The sequence below is a fragment of the Filicampus tigris genome, chromosome 5 (genome assembly GCF_054856515.1).
Source record: "Filicampus tigris isolate MCC_2025a chromosome 5, RoL_Ftig_1.0, whole genome shotgun sequence".
Lineage (NCBI taxonomy): Eukaryota > Metazoa > Chordata > Actinopteri > Syngnathiformes > Syngnathidae > Filicampus > Filicampus tigris.
The window spans coordinates 18,018,564-18,037,150 of record NC_141221.1 but is presented as its reverse complement, the minus strand read 5'-3'; the positions used below and the strand labels follow the sequence as shown (position 1 = coordinate 18,037,150).

At 40.1% G+C, this 18,587-nt stretch overlaps 2 protein-coding genes across 2 annotated transcripts; both read right to left on the bottom strand.

The window, feature by feature from the left end:
* Positions 1-3: 3 nt before the first annotated feature.
* On the bottom strand, positions 4-9,028 carry ppp2r2aa (protein phosphatase 2, regulatory subunit B, alpha a). Its single transcript, XM_086031149.1, has 10 exons — positions 8,717-9,028; positions 8,424-8,501; positions 6,251-6,348; positions 5,980-6,145; positions 5,448-5,560; positions 5,159-5,336; positions 4,234-4,398; positions 3,890-4,059; positions 3,730-3,821; positions 4-3,105 (listed from the first exon to the last, which is right to left on the bottom strand). Exons 1-10 carry the CDS (start codon positions 8,721-8,723, stop codon positions 2,826-2,828), a joined length of 1,347 nt encoding a protein of 448 aa, XP_085887275.1. The 5' UTR covers positions 8,724-9,028; the 3' UTR covers positions 4-2,825.
* Positions 9,029-12,479: 3,451 nt separating this feature from the next.
* On the bottom strand, positions 12,480-18,417 carry vps33a (VPS33A core subunit of CORVET and HOPS complexes). Its single transcript, XM_086032037.1, has 13 exons — positions 18,104-18,417; positions 17,779-17,844; positions 17,409-17,536; positions 17,080-17,266; positions 16,389-16,505; positions 16,120-16,294; positions 15,831-16,024; positions 15,228-15,354; positions 15,057-15,124; positions 14,761-14,898; positions 14,304-14,441; positions 14,043-14,211; positions 12,480-13,556 (listed from the first exon to the last, which is right to left on the bottom strand). Exons 1-13 carry the CDS (start codon positions 18,203-18,205, stop codon positions 13,363-13,365), a joined length of 1,803 nt encoding a protein of 600 aa, XP_085888163.1. The 5' UTR covers positions 18,206-18,417; the 3' UTR covers positions 12,480-13,362.
* Positions 18,418-18,587: the final 170 nt, after the last annotated feature.

Here is an 18,587-nt window from a genome sequence, read left to right as displayed (position 1 = left end):
TAATTCAGTTTTTTTCTCTTTATTCAAGAACCTCTTGGAAGAAATTACAGTTTCAACATCCCAAAATAAAAGTTCATATATTATATGTGATGCCATTTAAAAAAAAAAAAAAAAAACAACAACACATACCTCCAATGCTGCTCATATTGTGATATCAGTCTTGTAGTTTGCCACGGGGTCATAATTAACTGTTACACAATTAAAATCCATACTTTTGATTAAGGTATTTTTTATTTAGTTCCAACAAGCTGCTTTCTTGAAGGTAACGTGTTTTGAAAAATGAGCAGTGGTGAATTGCCCTGAGTGTCTGTATTTGTCAGGTTATCTCAACTCTTAATGCTTTAGAGAAAGGCAAATGGGGTTTTTGTGATTTTCAAATTATCCAGTGCAGTAGCCATGAACAAAACTATTTAATAAATGGCAGTTAATGTTTTTGAACAAGGGTAATAACCAGACCTGGAACCCAAGAATAAACTGTTGTTGAGGTTATCAAACTATGGTATCCCAGGATTTCCAAGAGAAGCCACAAATACTAAACAAGCCAACAGATGTTTTGAAAATGCCCCATTACAGAATGATGTTATGAACAGCCCTGAGGAAGTGACATCATCTAATTTTGTTGGCATTCCAGTCATTGTAAAAATCGCTAAGTTGTTGAACAGATGTTGAGTTTCGAAGAAAGAAATATTGGCAACTTGTGACAGAGGTATAGCAAAAGAGATGCAGGCTTTTAATTTTTTTTAAGTGCAAGTCAACCCTAAAATGTTTACAATAATATGTTCTATACAGCCCCACTAGTCTAAACATGGCATTCTGATTAATATTGCGTTTGTGGAATATGAGTTAAGCAGTAAAATCCACCTGTTTTTGTTCATCTCAGGGGGCGGCCATTTTACCACTTGCTGTTGACTGAAAATGACATCACAGTTGCTCAGGCAATGACCAATCATGACTCAGTTTCAGAAAAAAGGTGAGCCGTGATCGTGAATAGTTACCCGAGCAACTCTGATGTCATTTTCAGTTGACAGAAAGTGGCAAAATGGCTGCTCCTAGGGATGGCTAAAAATGAGTGGATTTTGCCACTTAACTCACATTCCACACACGCAACATTAATCATAATACTGTGTTTAGATTAGTGGAGGAGCATAGAATAAATTGTAAAGAACATTTTTGTGTTGACTTCCTCTTTAAGTAATTTCTTCAATTACATAAAAAAAATCATCTGCAAACCAAGTGTCACAAACTGTCCCCTTAAATAATACATTCAAAAACAAAAAACCTTACAAAGCAGATACCTTTCAAGAAAATAAGGCAAAAGTCACTTGACTGGGTTTGAAAAGAGTAAATTCAAAAATGCCCTTTACCCTTTTCAGGCCAGATACTGTATTGCCTAGGCTTTAGCATTTGGAATAATGCAAAAAAAAAAAAAGTCACAGGCAGCAAACTGTTGAAAATATTTCCCCCACATCAGGCAGGGCATACTACTCCTCATGATATCAGAACTTTCAAACACATATCTGCCCAGGTGACTGCACTCTGTTCCATCTACAATCAAACTAGTCATCAGACAGACAGCTAAATTTTAAACCTCAGTGATCAGACTATAACTATTGCCTTAATTTATACAAAAATAAATCAGCTATAGCGACTATTTTTCTCTTCAGAGGTACAGTATAAAACATCATAAAAAAATGAAACTTGTTCCGGGGGGTTAAGTCATTTGTCTGCAACATAACATGTTTGTTTTGCGGACATTGGCGGCAGCATCATACTTTGACATCCCAAAACACTTGAACCACCTTAAGTACAGAATAGCAGCCCCTGAGCCTGAGCTGTTACTGGTGGTCCATTCTCATTGGTAAGGACATAGCAGGGCTTGGATTATCATTTACAGGCGTAAAGTACAGCTTACTTTGGCATGATTCCTTTCCCCCAACCACAATACCTGCCTATGTGTGCATGCTTTTCCTATGTCTGTTAAAAGTCGAACATGTTGTTATGAAAGCAATGTAGTCATAAGCTATGATGAAACACATTTCTGCCAACTGTGTGTCTTTAGAAAACATAAGCAGTTTTTGAGAAAGGAAACTAACCAGATAAAGTATGCCCCCTGCTTGGCAAGTACATAACCAATTAAAGGCATGCGTCAGATGACCACTGTGCCACAAGTGAAACTTGACATGCTTATTGTAAAGAAAATCAATGTAAACCATGGGCAATCTGAGGATAAACATTTCAACTGGTATAAATTGTTAGGCTGCAGAAAAATGAAGTGGCGGTAATGTTTGTAGAACACCTTTTAAGAATAACCTTAACAGGAGAAATCCTTGATTGGCCCTTTAAGAATATACACAAGCAGGAAGGCGTTGTGAGTGAATTTGGCAAGTCAACAAATATGCGGGTGCAAAAAAGGAGTGTCAACCACTTACTGTATATCAGCAGTGTTTCATGCCAGTGCAAATGAGTCTACAGTAGACATTTTCCTGCTAAAATTCATAAAATGTAGGAACAAAGAATGCATTTACAATTAGTAATGGCACTAATGCACAAATGAAAAAATATGTTCACACATCTTCCCTTTGGTCTGGGTTGTAGTGGAGTTGTACCCAGCAGCTGGGTGAACAAGTTCTTCGACTGGAGGGAAAGCACATAAGCCCCTGAATCCCAAAGTCTGCACAGTAATTAGCTCAACACAGCCTGTATGTTCATTCTGTATTACACATGAAAAGTGTACTTGTGATGGTGGGTCATACCCAAGGTCTGAGGCACACTTGAGCATTTGGACAGATGTGTCTGTGTACGGAGCAAAAATGGTTCATCAAATGCTAGTTAAGTTTGTCCTGGAATATATACAGATTATTGGTGGTGGCCACAGCAATAATGTTGTCCAGGGGATGCCAGGCAGTGTGGAGGATCTTCTTGTTAAAGTCCAAACTGTCTACACTGATCTCATCCTTCTTGCGCTTCCCACCCGAGCTTACTTTGCGGGGTTTAAGGACAGACTGCGGTTTGCTGTTCTCCCTTGATGCCTCAAGGGTCACATCCTGCCTGTAGCCTCGGTCAAACATCCTGAAGAAGTTATTGTAGGAACCGGTCATGACCACGCTGCAGCCAGGGAAGAAAGTGAGAGAGAGAGAGAGAGAGAGAGAGAGATCGGAGTGAGCTGGATAGTAATCAAAATGACACGAAAATAAATGTTAAAGAGGAAGCCAACCCAAACCCATATTTTCTATGCAGGCCCACTAGTTGAAATAAGGCATTTTGATAAATATTGCATTTTCCCCATTTTTAGCCATCTCAGTTGCTCAGGGCTCAGGTAACAACCAATCACAGCTCAATTATTTTCTGAAGCTGAGCCGTGACTGGTCGTTACCTGAGCCCTGAGCATTTGTGATGTCATTTTCAGTTGACAGAAGTGGCAAAATGGTCCCCCCCCCCCCGAGATGGCTAAAAAGGGGTGGATTTTGCTGCTCAACTCATATCCCACAAACACCCATATTCCACAAACACATTAATCAGAAGGACGTGTTCCAACTCGTGGGCCTGCATTGAAAAAAAATGTGTTTGGGTTGACTTCACCATTAAAGTGAAGAGGAAGGGAAAGGAAGAGAATATTCCCCCTTGCCACGTCAACTGCAAGCAACCACCAATTGTGGCTTTCAACATCTGGGAAACAGCATGAAGAAGCCACACTGAATGAAACTCAATCAAGAGAATGCAGGTTCTCACCTGTCGTTCCCATTCCAACAGCATTCAAATTTGTCAAAGATGCAATCGTTCTCATAGAGTGAACACAACTTGCTCCTGAGATATTCGTGCACCTGATAAAAGAACAACAATTTTGAGGATGTATATGTATATAAATAGTTTAGCTTGATAAGTCCCGTACCTGATAAGTCTCCACTGGACGAGTCTCCATATTGAGGTCCCAGATTTTGATGGACAGGTAGTCACGGGTCATCATGTAGCGTCCACTGTGGCTGAAGTTCACATCAGAGATGGATGACGTTATTTCTGAGAAGAAGGAACGATTGTTTGGATCCTCTGGCTCTTCAAAAACTGTGAACAAAACAATGTGATTCAATCCTTACTACAAAACGTTATCCTCAAGCCAACTTAAAAGAATGACATGTGGAGAAAACATCATTTCAGGCTTGCATTATTATAAGACTTTGGAAACAGAATTCAGATTTTTAGTTGGGTTGAGTCACATTAGGGGAAACCTTTTCTTACATTTGGCATGGTTGTCACACAGTGCCGATGCCCTCATGTCGCACAGGCGGATGGCGCCTTTACTGCTACTGTACACAAACGTATTGCATTGGTTAGGATGGAACTCTGATGCTGTGATCACCTCGGTCAATTCCTCCATGTTAGCTGGCTTAATGTCAACGATATCTGAGTAGGGAAAAGTTCAGGTCCAACAGCAAGAGGAAACTGACCAGCTTTAAAATATACCAGGAAAAAATCACTGAGCATTCGTCCTATTGACATCAGAAAAATAATCAGAGTAGGGCTGCAACTAACGATTATTTTGATAATTGATGAATCTTTTGGTTATTTTGTTGATCAATCGATTAGTCAATTAAAAAAAACGTTTTAATTTCCATTCCTGTATTTAAAAAAAATGACAACTTTCAAAACGGGCAAATTTTGATTCAGTTACTGGTTTGGCCCGTGATTTTATTTATTTATTTTTTTTCAACAAAGAATAAGTCCGCTTTCATGGAAGAGTACAGAAATTGGACAACATTTACTCTAGAGAAGCTGAAATTCTGAGCATTTGGGCAATTTTAAAATTAAAAAAGGTATCCAAACGATGCATTGATTATCAAAAATATGATGCAACTCTTGTTGAGAGTTTGTATTTTTCACATTACAATTATATTATTGATTTGATTGATTGAGAAAATGTATTTTTGTTCAAAAACCCACAAGTGAGGACTACAGTGCAGCCTGTGTTTTAACTTTCATCTCAGAGACTTAACTCGATGCACAGGCATTAACAGAGCCGTGCTAGACTGCATCTCCCCTTTACACTCTCTCTAAAAACTGCCCTCTCCCACAGTGGAAAGGATGTGCTCAATTACCGGCCTGGAAAAAACAAGAGGTTTCCAATACTGACGATGCCTCTGAGGAGCTAAAAGAGAAAGGATACTAAAGCTGCGATCTGTGATCTCCAAGTGCCACAGGTTGATGCGAAGATCATCTGAGGACAGGTACGTTTCACAGTCACTGTTGACCGAAATGGAATTGATGTGGTAGGTGTGAGCGTTCGCAAAGACTCGACGGGGGCTGGCCTCCACCATCAGGTCCATGGGCCTGAATATTGGTACCTAAGGGACAAGACCAGCGAGTTCACCACAGTCTTTGTTCAGAATAGATGATAAAATGTTAAATTGTGATGGCATGCAAAAAATAAATAATAAAATACGCATGATACCCACCCGCAGCGTTGTGACTGTATTTGGGTCTCTGTATCGACCGTCATCTTCTTTCAAATTGTAACCTTCCGGTCTCTTGTCTCGCTCGCTAATTTTCCACAGCTTTATGGTTTTATCTACGAGAGGGCAATGACATAAGAGATGACTCAAAAATCAGTCATTATTATCTGTACTTGATTATTACATCCTGTGGCGTGGCAAGACAAAAACTTAAATGTGATCTTGAGACTCAACACTCGCCATTAACAAAGTACATTGCTACAAATCAACATGACCTTTTACTGATGTGTTATTAAAATGTTTTGAGGCGCAGCCCAAGTCAATGCAAGTCAACTACTACAGTCAGAGCCAGCAAATATTATTTGTCACATGTTACACTGTTTGACCGTGTTTACTACAAATTTCCAGACATTTTATTTCTGTGTTTATGTACTGCATGTATATTTGAAACAACTTCAAAACATGATCCCACTTGACCAAAATTCTGTAAAGGAAGTTGCATAGCATTCTCTCTGGAGTAGACAAGTCAACTTGCCATTTGTGGATAAAAGGAAGTGAGCAGCATTCTTCTGTGGCAACCATCGAATCTTGTTGATCTTTTCCTCAATCTCAAGACTCTTCAGGTAGTCAAACTCAGGTTCGTGGCTCTGAAAGGTGCTGTAGACATTGTATTCCCCGCGGCACTGAGGCTGATTCTTACTCTATCGAATAAAGCAAAGATTATGTCAGGTACGACAATGCCAAACCACAAATAATGTGGGACGGGCAGATTCAACCAAATATTGACGTGTTGACATGAGAAGTACCTCTGGTTCCTGTTGAAAGATGACCACACGGCCTCCTTTATCACCAGTGGCAAGTAACTCCCCAGAGTGGTTGAACTCAACAGTGGATATGATATCAGCTGTCAACACACAAGTGTCAGAAGAATTTTCTTTTAACATTGGATCTCTATATAAGGTAACATGCAAACATAACATCAAAAAACAACAAATTCAATATATATCGATATCGACCAATATGAAACCCTTATATCGTGATATACTTTCCAGTCATATCGCCCAGCCCTACTTTACATCATCAGGATTTTGGTGCCGATCACAGATTTTTAACAAAGTTAACGCGATGGACACGTGATCGATATCAGTAGAAAATGCCTTCGATAAAATCGTCGACAATAAAAAAATCATAAAGCAAACCCTATCGCGGCATCGTTCATGCTGCAGGCAGCGCGCGGCCGCCTCCAAACACGAGGAAGCGGCAGTGAAACCAACGAAAAAGAAGCCGCTAAACCAACGAAGAAACAGCATTCAAACCAACGAAGACGCAGCTGCTAACCCAGCGACGCAAGCGTGTGGCATACTTGCGTGGAGCAAGCGAGTGGCCAAACTGTTTAAATAAATGACCAGTCGACTCATAGACACTATGCATACTAACTCAATTAAATACCTCTGAGTGGAGACATGGTGTACAAGTTAAGATGTTCCCTGTCCCTGTGTTAGCTAGGGCTGAACGTTGTGGAAAATGGTGGGTGTGGGATCACAGTTGTTCATGTATTTATGGTTTAAACTATTAATATGCACATATAGAAAGCATCAAGTACAGAAAAACAAACTAGACATGAGAAGCTGAAGGCAAGTTGAATTCAGGACAGGATGCAGCTCTTTTCCCAATAATTCACACAGCTGGAGTAGTCTATTCTGGGAACAAAATGGAAGCCAATGACTAACAGTCGCAAAGTCACAAGAGAATCACAAGAAATGGCTGTGGGAGTCAACAGCTGTCAGGTAGCTCATGCACATTTCACAGCATGATGGCGTCAAAAGTATTTTTAGCTGCAGGTTGACATAGGGCTGCTCGATTATGAAAAAAAATATTAATCACGATTATTTTGGTAATAATTGAAATCACGGTTATTCAAACGATGATTTATTTTTTGCTACAAAACAAGAACAGGTTTAAACATGTCAAAAATATTAAGGCAAAATTCTTTGAAACGCTATAATAATTGAAGTTCGTTTTGGAACCAACATTTATTAAATTGATTATTAAAAAAAAAATTAAAGTGCGAATGTATAAATTGAAGTATGGTTTTGTTGTATAAACAAAGGAGTTACCTTGATATGCACTTATAAATTGCCAACGTAGTAAACTGCTTGAAGTAAAATGCCAATTTTGACAGAATAACTGACATGCTATTCATCTATACATTCATACTAGTACGTAATGTATACAACACTTCCAAATTACAGTAGGCCATATATAAACTGTATTACAATATAATGACCAATAACATGTTTGCAAATTGCATTTGAAGCAATTTGAAACAAAAATGAACACAAAATTTGACTTCATATTGTAGACTACCCAAGAAATTTAACTTAAGTCACAGTTATAATGTTTAGCATGGTTTCTATTTTTGTGATCATAAAAGTAGTGTATATTTGCATAAGATATGTTATTGAAAAAAATCCCTCGTGTCAATTGCGAAGTGGAGCCTGTGCCCTAAACATTTGGAAGCCTTGGCAATAGATTATGTTATCTTTTTGTGTCTCTTTTGGGTGGGGGTTTTCTGCGTACAGTGTTTCAACGACTGAGATTTGCGTTGCGGACGACTTTTGCGTTAATAGTAGACGACTAAACCTAAATAGTAAACGACTCCACTGCACTAGTAACACTACTAGACCAAAAAGTATGGCATGTGTCATGCACCAACAGAATCCCGGACCTCATTTGTTGAACCAAAATGCCCAAACCAGTAACATGTAGTTGGTCCTTCTGGTGTGCATAAGTGTAATTTCACGTAACTAGTAAGACACAATGGTTCTATTAGTGCGCTTCATTGTCTTACTATTAAGGACAAAGACCGTACTAGTGCATGAACCTCAACCTGGAAATCAAAGATTTCCAAAATAAATGTTTACACAGCTTTCCATACACGCATCAAGTGTCAATGAGAACAAAATCGGGTGGTCTCACCTTCTGCGACATCGTCATCTATTGCTCCTTTGACTTGGGAAAAGCACCATTGCACCTCGTCGCTCTCATCACCAACCCCTGCAGGAGGCATAAATCCAGTTTGAAGACACCACACTAAACCAAGAGCAACTTTGTTCAGAGAAACAAGCGAGGACTCGCACACTGCACATACTAGCATCTTCCTAGCATGCTAGCTAGCTCCTGCTTAACCACTAACAGACTAGGTTAAGTTGCGTTTTATTCGTAACTCACTAACCAGGGACCGCAGCCTCGCCGTGTCGTTCAAATTTTACCTGCCATGGTGGTGATCCAGGGAGAGAGGGGATCTTTGAAGCGGGCTCAGGCCCTGGACCGAGCACTGCTGCTACTTGACCCTGCTGCTTCCGACTGCCGATGAGATGTGGAGGAATGAAGCTGCAAGCGCTGCCAATGTTTTTTTTTTTTAAAAAAACATACACGACTTTGGCCCAACTGTTGCAAAAATAAAAAAAAATGTAACAACGAAATCCTCGATACAGGTGTGAAGACTTTACGCTCTACTTTTCAGAATTCCCTCGTCCCTGCCTCTCCCCACATTACACTTTCAAAATGGCGCAACGCTGATGGCGTTGACAAATAGTGTAAGTGTCACGCCGGGAGAGCGGCGAGGGGGAGCCAAGAAACCAATATTTTAGTCCTGAATCGTTGATGTGTGTCGACTATTTTAATTCACCAACAGAAATGATGATAGTTTTACTCATGATTTTTTGGGGTTTTACTCAAAAGCGGTGATTACTTTGCGTTGGGAATAACCGGAAACGACAAATCCCGCCCGTGTGGACTGGTATTATAACAGAAATCAAACGTAACAACGCACAGAGTTTTGTCAAGAAAAAAAACCGTTTTACTTTAGAGCTTTTAATAGTTTACCTTACATTATCATTTTAAACAAGGTAGATTCACATCATAGAACAGTTCACTTATATACATTTTCTGTTATCTTATTACATTCAAGACTTTTATCTATCATTAGATATCATATCTATCATTATGAACACGCCATCATCAACTAATAAAACAGGCATTTTACAGTTTGAAAGGTAAGACAAATAAGACTAAGCATCAGGGTCCTTTCAGTGAAGGCGCAAAAGAGGCCCTGGTCATAAGGCAAGGCCAGGCAAAACAGCCATATAATTACTTAGCCTGTTTAGTTTCTTGAGATGAGTATCCAAGCAGTAAAACAGCTGGAAATACAGTCAGAATTCAGACATATATACAAATACAATCCATACAGAGTGTCTGTCCTGCCTGCTAAATATATTTCAACCTCCGCAAAATGTCTATTTAATCGCTTAGAATCAGTCAGTAATGGTATATCCCATATGTAAACGTGTTTTGTTTGTATGTTCTGGATGGCAGACATCTCTTATACTGAAACATCATTTACTGTGATCACTTTGCAACAGGGCCGGTCAAGGCAGGTGCAAGAGGGGGCCTGGCCTCCTCAAATGAATGCTGTGACCCCCACCCAACTAAATCCCCCTCCCCCCCAAAAATATATTATATTTCACATATTTTTATTACCTCATGCCTCTCTGCTCCGCTCGACCTCTGTCTTAATGTCTTGCTTGCTACCTTAAATATAAAATATATCAAGTTGTTTCATGTGTCATATTTCTCGACTCCGCTCCATCTCCCCTTTTCACTCCGCTTAAGAGTATCGGCCTGCTGCCGGCTTGCTGTAAGGGACAGCTGTCTGATTTGAGACCACAGTGGCTTTACAATGCACTTGCTTAGTGTACCCGCATCTAAGTGGATTTGTCAGTTAGACATGATAAAAGGTACTGGAGCACAATGCCCCCTCAAGATTGTGGCTGCCCCCCTCATACATGCATGTCGAGACCCGGCCCTTCTTTGCAATGCATTAAAAGTTCAATGCTCACACCAACACATTAGAAGCAAAGTTTGAAGCAATTGAAACATCCATCCATCCATTATCTGTACCGCTTCTCCTCACAAGGGTCGCGGGGCGTGCTGGAGCCTATCCCAGCTGTCTTTGGGCAGTAGGCGGGGGACACCCTGAACTGGTTGCCAGCCAATCGCAGGGCACACAGAGACAAACAACCGCACTCACAATCACACCTAGGGGCAATTTAGAGTATCCAATCAACTTACCATGCATGTTTTTTTTTGGAATGTGGGAGGAAACCGGAGTGCCCGGAGAAAACCCACGCGGGCACGGGGAGAACATGCAAACTCCACACAGGGAGGCCGGAGCCGGGATCGAACCCACGACCTCTGAACTGTGAGGCGGACGTGCTAACCAGTCGACCACCGTGCCGCCTGCAATTGAAACAGTTTGTTGTAATTCATCTCTTTTACCCTGCAACAGCAAGCTTGGATAAGTGCAATTTCTTACAAAAGTATTCCATATTTGTGGGAGGTATAGACTACAGTAGTTAGTGTAAAGAAGGGGGGAAAACATTTACTGTGGTGTGCATTTCGAGTCCACAATGAAGTATCTTCAATTTGAATATAGAGCTCCACGTCCAAGTTCAGGTTGAATCTCTAGCTGTGCCGTTTTACTTTCCCACCATGTAGTAAGTGGTCCAACGGGCGAGAAGCAAGGAACCAAAAAGCACAGTGTAGCTGAAGAGGACAAATTTAAGGATTTCCCTGAATGTGCGCAGGAAGCGGATAAACAGAGGCTCGAAATCCAGATGCACCTGCTGCGTCTTGTGCCTGGGAGCAGCAGGAGTCAGGTGTCCCAGGTTCCCACCTCGTCCCATCCTGCAAACACATACTTAAGTTGTCATGACACAAAATAATAAAACAAATATATAATGTATTTAAATACAAGCCATTGTATTAGAGGACACACTCTTATGTTGACGACTGTTAAATAATGTATCTGCAAATTGCACTGAAAGGTTTCAAATTGATCTTAATTCCACAAACAACATAACCTCTTCAGTCATTACTTTAGCTCTCATAAATCTGTGCTCTTTATATATATATATATATATATATATATATATATATATATATATATATATATATATATACACACTCAGAAAAGGCCATAACTAAAACAATGCACAATATGAACGCATTACATTTACATTAAAAAAAAAGGAACACCGAAATGTATAGCTTGCAGGCAAGACTTTAGTAATTGTCCAAGAGGAAGTGTTTAAAGATTTTAATTTTTAAAATGCTGAAGAATAAGTACTATATGCTAAAGTAAGACACACTTGGAAAATAAGACTATGCAGCATCATAAAGCATTGCTGTTAATATTCCAGAAAATGGTAAACAAATAAAATATTAATCAAAATGAAAGCATACAAACATCCACAAGCATCAGTCATTATTATTGTGGGAAATGAAATCTTTAAAAATCATACCTTGATGTTGTTGTAGCAGGACCGGTGCTGTTCTCAGGGTGGGCTGGTACACTTCTAGCCGTGAAGTTGGCTGGTGCAACCGCGAGCCTTTTAACTCCCAGCCGAGGAGGAGCCAAAGACAAGAACTGATCACAAGGATGTCATTCCCTTGGGACTGATCCTAATGGTAGTTATGCCTCCCGTGCACCTGCTCCTCAGACACACCCTAGTATAACATAAAACCCATCAAGCAAATCTTACTCATAAATCTAATTAGAAATAAGAAATAAACATGGATTTATCCATGAAGAGTACACCGAGTATGTCCTGTCAGCAGGTAGCCGTCTTTATACTGTAAAGACAAGGCGATTCTATTGACTGAAGACCTAAAACCCTGCTGCCACACAGTTATTCTCTGCCGGAACATTGAGCAAATGGCCTCCTAATTCAATCAGTGTCCTGTTCTGTCAGATGATAGGATGCTGAGGCCTGAGCCCTCCAGACGGCACAGGAGCATTATCGGCTCACTAATTGCTCCTTCCGAGGGCTGGGCCAGTGCTGACAGCTATACTCCCACCTCCCTCATCAAAATCCTCTGTTAAAGAGGAATAAAAAAAAAATTAAAAAAAGATGCATTCACATCAGTAGCAACAGTAAAGTTGCAGACAATATTGAATAATAGAGAGACCAGTTTAACTTCATGATTTAGTTAATACATTTAATACAGTTAATACAAGCGACAAACGCTTTATTAATACATACAATATATACAGCAGCTCCTTAAAGGAGAAGTCAACGCCAAACATTTCTTTACAACATCATTGTTGTCCTGTGGAATTAAAAAAAAAAAATTCACATTAATACGATGTCTGTACCGCGGAAACACCATTCACGTAAAAAGAAAAATGGGGGGGGGGGAAAATGGACATAAGTGTTTTTCACAGGACGGCGACGATATGTTCTATGCGCCTCCACTTGTCTAGTCAAAACATGGCATTCTGATTAATATTGCGTTGTGGAATATGAGTTAAGTGGTAAAATACACCCATTTGTATCTCTGACAGGGGTGGCCATTTTGCCACTTTCTGTCAACTTAAAATTACATCATAGTAACTCGGGGCTTGGGTAACGACCAATCATGGCTCAGCTTCAGAAAACAGGTGAGCCGTGATTGGTTGTTACCTGAGCAACTGTTGTGTCCTTTTCAGTACACGGAAAGTGGCAAAATGGCCGCCCCCTGAGATGGACAAATACTTATATTTTGCTGCTTAACTCATATTCCACAAACGTAATATTAATCAGAATGCCATGTTTTGACAAGTGGAGGCTCATAGAACATATTTTTGTAAAGATTTTTTGGGGGGGTTGACTTCACTTTAATAGAGAAATGACTCTCACAGTATGCAGTAACAATAAGCCAGTTTTTCATCGCTTCAGTACAATCCAGGAACAGAAAGAGCTCCATCTGCTTCCCTAATATGGACATCAGTGAAACACCTGCAGGATGCTGATAGTGACATGAAGAGTTGTCAGTCAAAGGGTTGTTTGATGTCTCCAGGTGTGTGAGAGTTGACTCAGTGCACCTGAGCTTCGGGTCTGTCCATGAGAGATTTGATCCAAGATGCACCGTTGATGAGTTTGGTTGTAGCTATAACATATTCCATCCCGCTGTCCTCCATTTGAGAAAGGAAACGGAGAGCCGCTATTTCGGCATACGTCACCCCTCCCAGGAAAAACACCAGTGTTGTCCTATTCTCCCCCTGCTGGCCTGCAAGTTAGTGAAGATATCATCCAGAGCTTTGAGATATACAGTGGTATACAAATACATGCAGAAAAAGCCCCTACTGAGAAAATAGATTAAAAGCATCCAATCATCTGTTTTGCCGAGACTCTTCTATTATCACCTTGGAAAATCTATTCTAACGTGGGCAAGCACAAACAAGCCACTGAATCTAATCTCACAGTTCTAATTAACATATTTCAAGTATCATTCCCATCAGTGTTGACACCTCCAACCGCCAATATGGCAGCACTGGTGGTAACTTGACAAATGCTGTGTTGTTATCTATCGCTCTCTTTAACACATGTACACAAACAAAGACACGTGCCAACTGATAGAGGTAGGGTAACAATGTCAGCCTAGCGCAATCCATCTACTCATTCAGCTTTTGCCCTCACATGAACAAAGCCTTACTCTTATCTATATCTTGCAGGCAGAAAGCTGATGGGAAACCATGTTTGTGTTGGCCCTTACGTTTTTTGTGGAGTCCAGCTGGCAGCTGCTGACGCTCCTCAAAGTGTGGACCCGGGAGCATCTTCAGCACCTCCTCGATGCTCCGCCAGCCTGGCCTGGCTAACACTTGGGTGAGTCGGATGCTTAATGGAGCGTAGCCACTGTATACGTATGAGATGTCATTGGGGTTCTGAGAGAAAGACAAAAATCAAACCACCAAATCTAACCATGTCCTTGTCACAGTTTAAACGGTAAAGCATATCATAGCCCTGTCATTCATACTTGCTCATTTGCATCCTCCATCCACAGTTTAAGGGTTTTTCTAATAGTAGGGTAATTATTCCTCGAGCTGGACTGCGGTTTCAGAAGACCTCCTTTCTCAAGGTTGTTCAGTGTCAGGATGTGCTCATAGCCATAGGTCTTATAAAAGAAAAGCATACACGTAGATACAAATTAATGGATGTCACCAGAGACAAAGCCCTGACATACACAATAACATAAATACATTTGCGTTAGACCTATCACTTCCACCTTTACCTCAAGTCTTCATTTTACCAAAACATTTTGGACAATTGCACATTTAATACAAGGGCAACTCCATATTTCCATTTACTTTAATTCCTCTCAGAGTAATGGCTATGTGCTCCAAAATGTTTGCCCATAGAGTATAATTTATGTGGAGTAGATTAGACCAGATTTATTGGACATTTTTTTATTTCATTTCATTTTTTTACTGTACCTGGAGAATCTCCCGCTTGTAGTAGTCAAGGACCTTCTGTTTAAGGCCGTTGTTACAGACTGACTGCATGCACACGAGACGCAGAATCTTGATGAGGGGATCTTTTTGGGCAATGCGGTCTTCAATATACGTGTTCACCTGGATTATAAAATGTCCACTATATTAAAGTTATGGCCAATATGCCATTTTCAACAATCTTTCTCAAATCTCTTTTTGACACCAAACCTGCACTAAAAAAATATTAATTACATTGCAATCGTTTAAATAAATGATGGGTTCAAGCCAGGACTAGGTACCTTGTCTGTGTCAACTCCCGTCATGAACTCCTGCTCCACTGTTAGGTTGTCAAAGAAAGCCTCAGATGCTGAAACAGACACAACCCAGTGAAACAAACTTTTGGAGTAAAACAAACGTGTGTTCTTAATCAGCTGTGTAAAAGGAAGTGCAGCAACTGATTGTTTACAGACTTGTGATGTCCTTAATGAGTTCTGCAATGGATGTGTGGTTGGCTAGAGAGCTCCGTGCAGCCTGCATATGAGGCAACTGGGACACAAACTGCTTAATTTCGCCCACTGTTTTAGCATTGTGGCGTTCCTGTAAAATAAGACAACAAACATGACATATCTATAGTTAATCTGCCATACTAACCTTTTTAGAAAGCACTTGGGTTATTGTTAACTCATTCACTGCCAGACATTTTCAGACCCACTTTTACCTTAACATTGAAAAAAAAAAATGGAAAAAAATAGAAATAAATTCCTGGGATTGAATGTCTGGACTGTGAAAAGACAAATAAACATGTCCTTAGCAGTGAATGAGTTAAGGTTCCTGATGGAAAGTGCATTTCATCTTATCTCTTTACAATTGCCATCAATGACCCAACCATATGGATTTTCCCTCAAGACCTTTGTGTTGACATGTCAAATTATAATCAGATGTGATTGTAATTCAGTTAGGCTGTCAGAAAGAGATGACAACATAGTGTCTGAGTAGATTTTGTACCACATGCCTTTGCACATGTTAGAGTGGGTACACATATCAGGGTGGTTTAAAGCTGAAGCCGGACTAACCTCAAAGGCAGCAGAAATTATTTTGGCCTTTTTACTGAGTGCTGCTCCAACAGCATTGAAGTTTTTGTCACGGATTTCGGCATAAAGTTCCTCTGCTGAGTTGAGTTGCAACTTCTTGGGCTCTGTGGGAAAATCTTTACTTGCTTCACCTTGTTTTTTCTGGGCAAACTTCTCAGGTGGCAACTTGACATAACCTGCAAAACAAATTGAAATAGAACTTGGCCACTAAACAAAGGAGTACGGCCGGGTAAGACATATTTAATGAATATTATTAAAATATTATCCTAACCGTTATTGATTCCATAGATCTCATCAATGAGACCTTCATATGTGAGCTGTGTAGCCAGAGGAGTTAGCAGGTCTACATTCCGGTCTAAGAGGAGCAGTGTGTCAAATACAGGCAGGATCTGATTCTGAATACCTGCAAACTCCCTCTTCATCCTCAGCATCATGTTGGCAACATGCTAATAGCAAACAGAAAAAGAAAGACAATAAATACCAATCGGCAGGCAACAAAATGCTTTGCTGTTAAATTATTTCTGCTTTCAAACTACCCACCCGTGCACACTCTCCTTTCCCATAAATCTGTGGAATAGTGCCATACAATGCCTGTAAAGTCATAAGGCCCTTGGCTGTGTGGTAAAGGCTTGTTTGGTCATTTTCCAAGTAGCACTCCTGTAAGAGGATGCCGCATATATTAATATCACACTCAGGACAAAAACATGATAGCTTTTATAACTAGTGTTACAGTATTATTTTCCCAAATTATCTGGCAATTGATAATGTCATTGATACAAATGCATATAGAGGGTGATCCAACTGATTGTAAATTTGACCACAACTGATTGTAATCCCTAACTTGACCAACATGCATTGGACGCATTTAGCTGAAATCAGTGATTATTTTTAATCATTTATTAAAACAATGCGTTTTTTCTCATGCTTTTAATTGGGTTAATTTATGGCATTAAAATGTTTTTAATCTTTTTCATGCACTGAACATTATTTTAGTAAGATATCTTTTATTTCTGTACTTTGTTTTTAAATGTATTTAGTTCTTTTGTTTTAAAATGTTGTACTTTTAACCATATGAAGTACACAGAATTATCTTGTGTACTATGAAATGTGCTATAAATAAAGCTGCCTTGCCTATTAATATCTCCTCTCATTTCCCCTATGGGAGAAGGCGCTTCATCTAAAGAGCAGTGGGATGCTTGATTTTTCTTTTAAATGCAAAGATTGAACACACCCTGAAGGCACTTTCATATTCCATGGATAGCAGGTCACCATCATAGGGAATCAAGTCCAGGATATACTCATCAATGTTGATGAAGGAGCCGAGCACACCCTGCTCCTTGAGCCTTTGTTCACACAACATGCTGCGCCGGGGCACAAACAGGATGTGGAAGTCACGTGTCGAATGCAGCTTATCTTCACTAATGACACAAAATACAAGACATGGGTAGTGAATAGTGTGTATGAGGGTGACATTGAAGTATTTCAAATCCTGGACTGGCTCTAAAGGAGCAAATGAAATGTTTTGGGGTACGTTTTGAAAACGAGATGCATAAGGCTGACCTGAATACATTCTCAGCAATAATATCCATGAGCTCTAGTCTGGGGCGGACAAAGAAGATGATGTTTTTGACATCGGCAGAAGGGAGCCGACCGCTCTTGAGGGTGAACATCTTCTCCACCTCATGTTCCTGAAGCAAAGAACAACATTTATTTGTGATACCAAAACATTACATAAGCCTAATCAAGCGACTTCCGGCTTGACCCATCAGAGATCACCACCGCAAGCCATGATCATGTTAAATTAATACCACTCAGCATTGTTTATGAGGAAGATGCAAGATCGTCGCATACAATGCTGATAGAGTTCACAAAAATCCGTACTAAATTACCAATATGAATATTGAATAGTACACATGAAGAGTGCAGTTACCTTAAGTAGGGAATATTGTGCTATTAGTCCAAAAGGTCCAGTCAGATATTCATCCCAAACTATAGCCTACAGAGCAAGAGCACACACATCAGTACCAAGACTTGCACTATTTGAATAACACCACCAGTATTTCAAAGTTTGACAGTGCTACATATTTTCAAGATATGTTACTTTTCAACTCGTATGTCATTCAAGAGGAACGATAAAGCTCAGAGCACTGTTTAGCAGACTATTGATGGCTGCAAGATGTCAGTGCCTGGCTCCGTTCATCTGGCTACGACAGAGATGAGTCCCCTATTGTTCTTTTGTACATGTTAAGTATTACCTTGCTTCCCGCACACTTGTCCAAGAACTCCCTGAGCTCTTTTCGTGCTGCTTCTCTCAGGATGTTTAAATTGACTCTCCCGTATGACAAGTGGGCTGCCATTTTTCTTTCGCCGTTGCAGCGCAAATCAGGTGACTCACAGATACGTCACGTGACCAGCGATACATATACAGTATGACATAGAACTCTCTAAAGACATGAACGACTTGATTATTATACCCCAAATTTTGGGAACTAATACTCCGCTAAACGACTATAAGTAAATATCAATAACTGACATGATATCTCGGGGAAACCAATTTATTTTAGGTAGCAAAGTAACTCGGCTGTGCGCATGCGTACTGTGTAAACTATGGTCACGTGTGAGCTCCTCTCTGTGTCTCTGTGTTGGGGATTTATATAAAATGTCAGCTAAATATTCGTTTGGGTAGCACCGTTGGAATTTTATGAAACACATACATCGAAAACTGCCTATATACGAGTT

Excerpts from the sequence above, each read along its gene's own strand:
- vps33a (XM_086032037.1), bottom strand. The coding sequence starts at position 18,205 with ATGGCAGCCCACTTGTCATACGGGAGAGTCAATTTAAACATCCTGAGA. Across the intron at positions 17,537-17,778 it reads CACAATATTCCCTACTTAAG|GAACATGAGGTGGAGAAGAT; the intron begins GTAACTGCACTC and ends TCTTTGCTTCAG. Across the intron at positions 14,899-15,056 it reads CGGGAGTTGACACAGACAAG|GTGAACACGTATATTGAAGA; the intron begins GTACCTAGTCCT and ends TTTATAATCCAG.
- ppp2r2aa (XM_086031149.1), bottom strand. Across the intron at positions 6,349-8,423 it reads AGATGACGATGTCGCAGAAG|CTGATATCATATCCACTGTT; the intron begins GTGAGACCACCC and ends GTGTGTTGACAG. Across the intron at positions 5,561-5,979 it reads CTTCCTTTTATCCACAAATG|ATAAAACCATAAAGCTGTGG; the intron begins GCAAGTTGACTT and ends GCCCTCTCGTAG.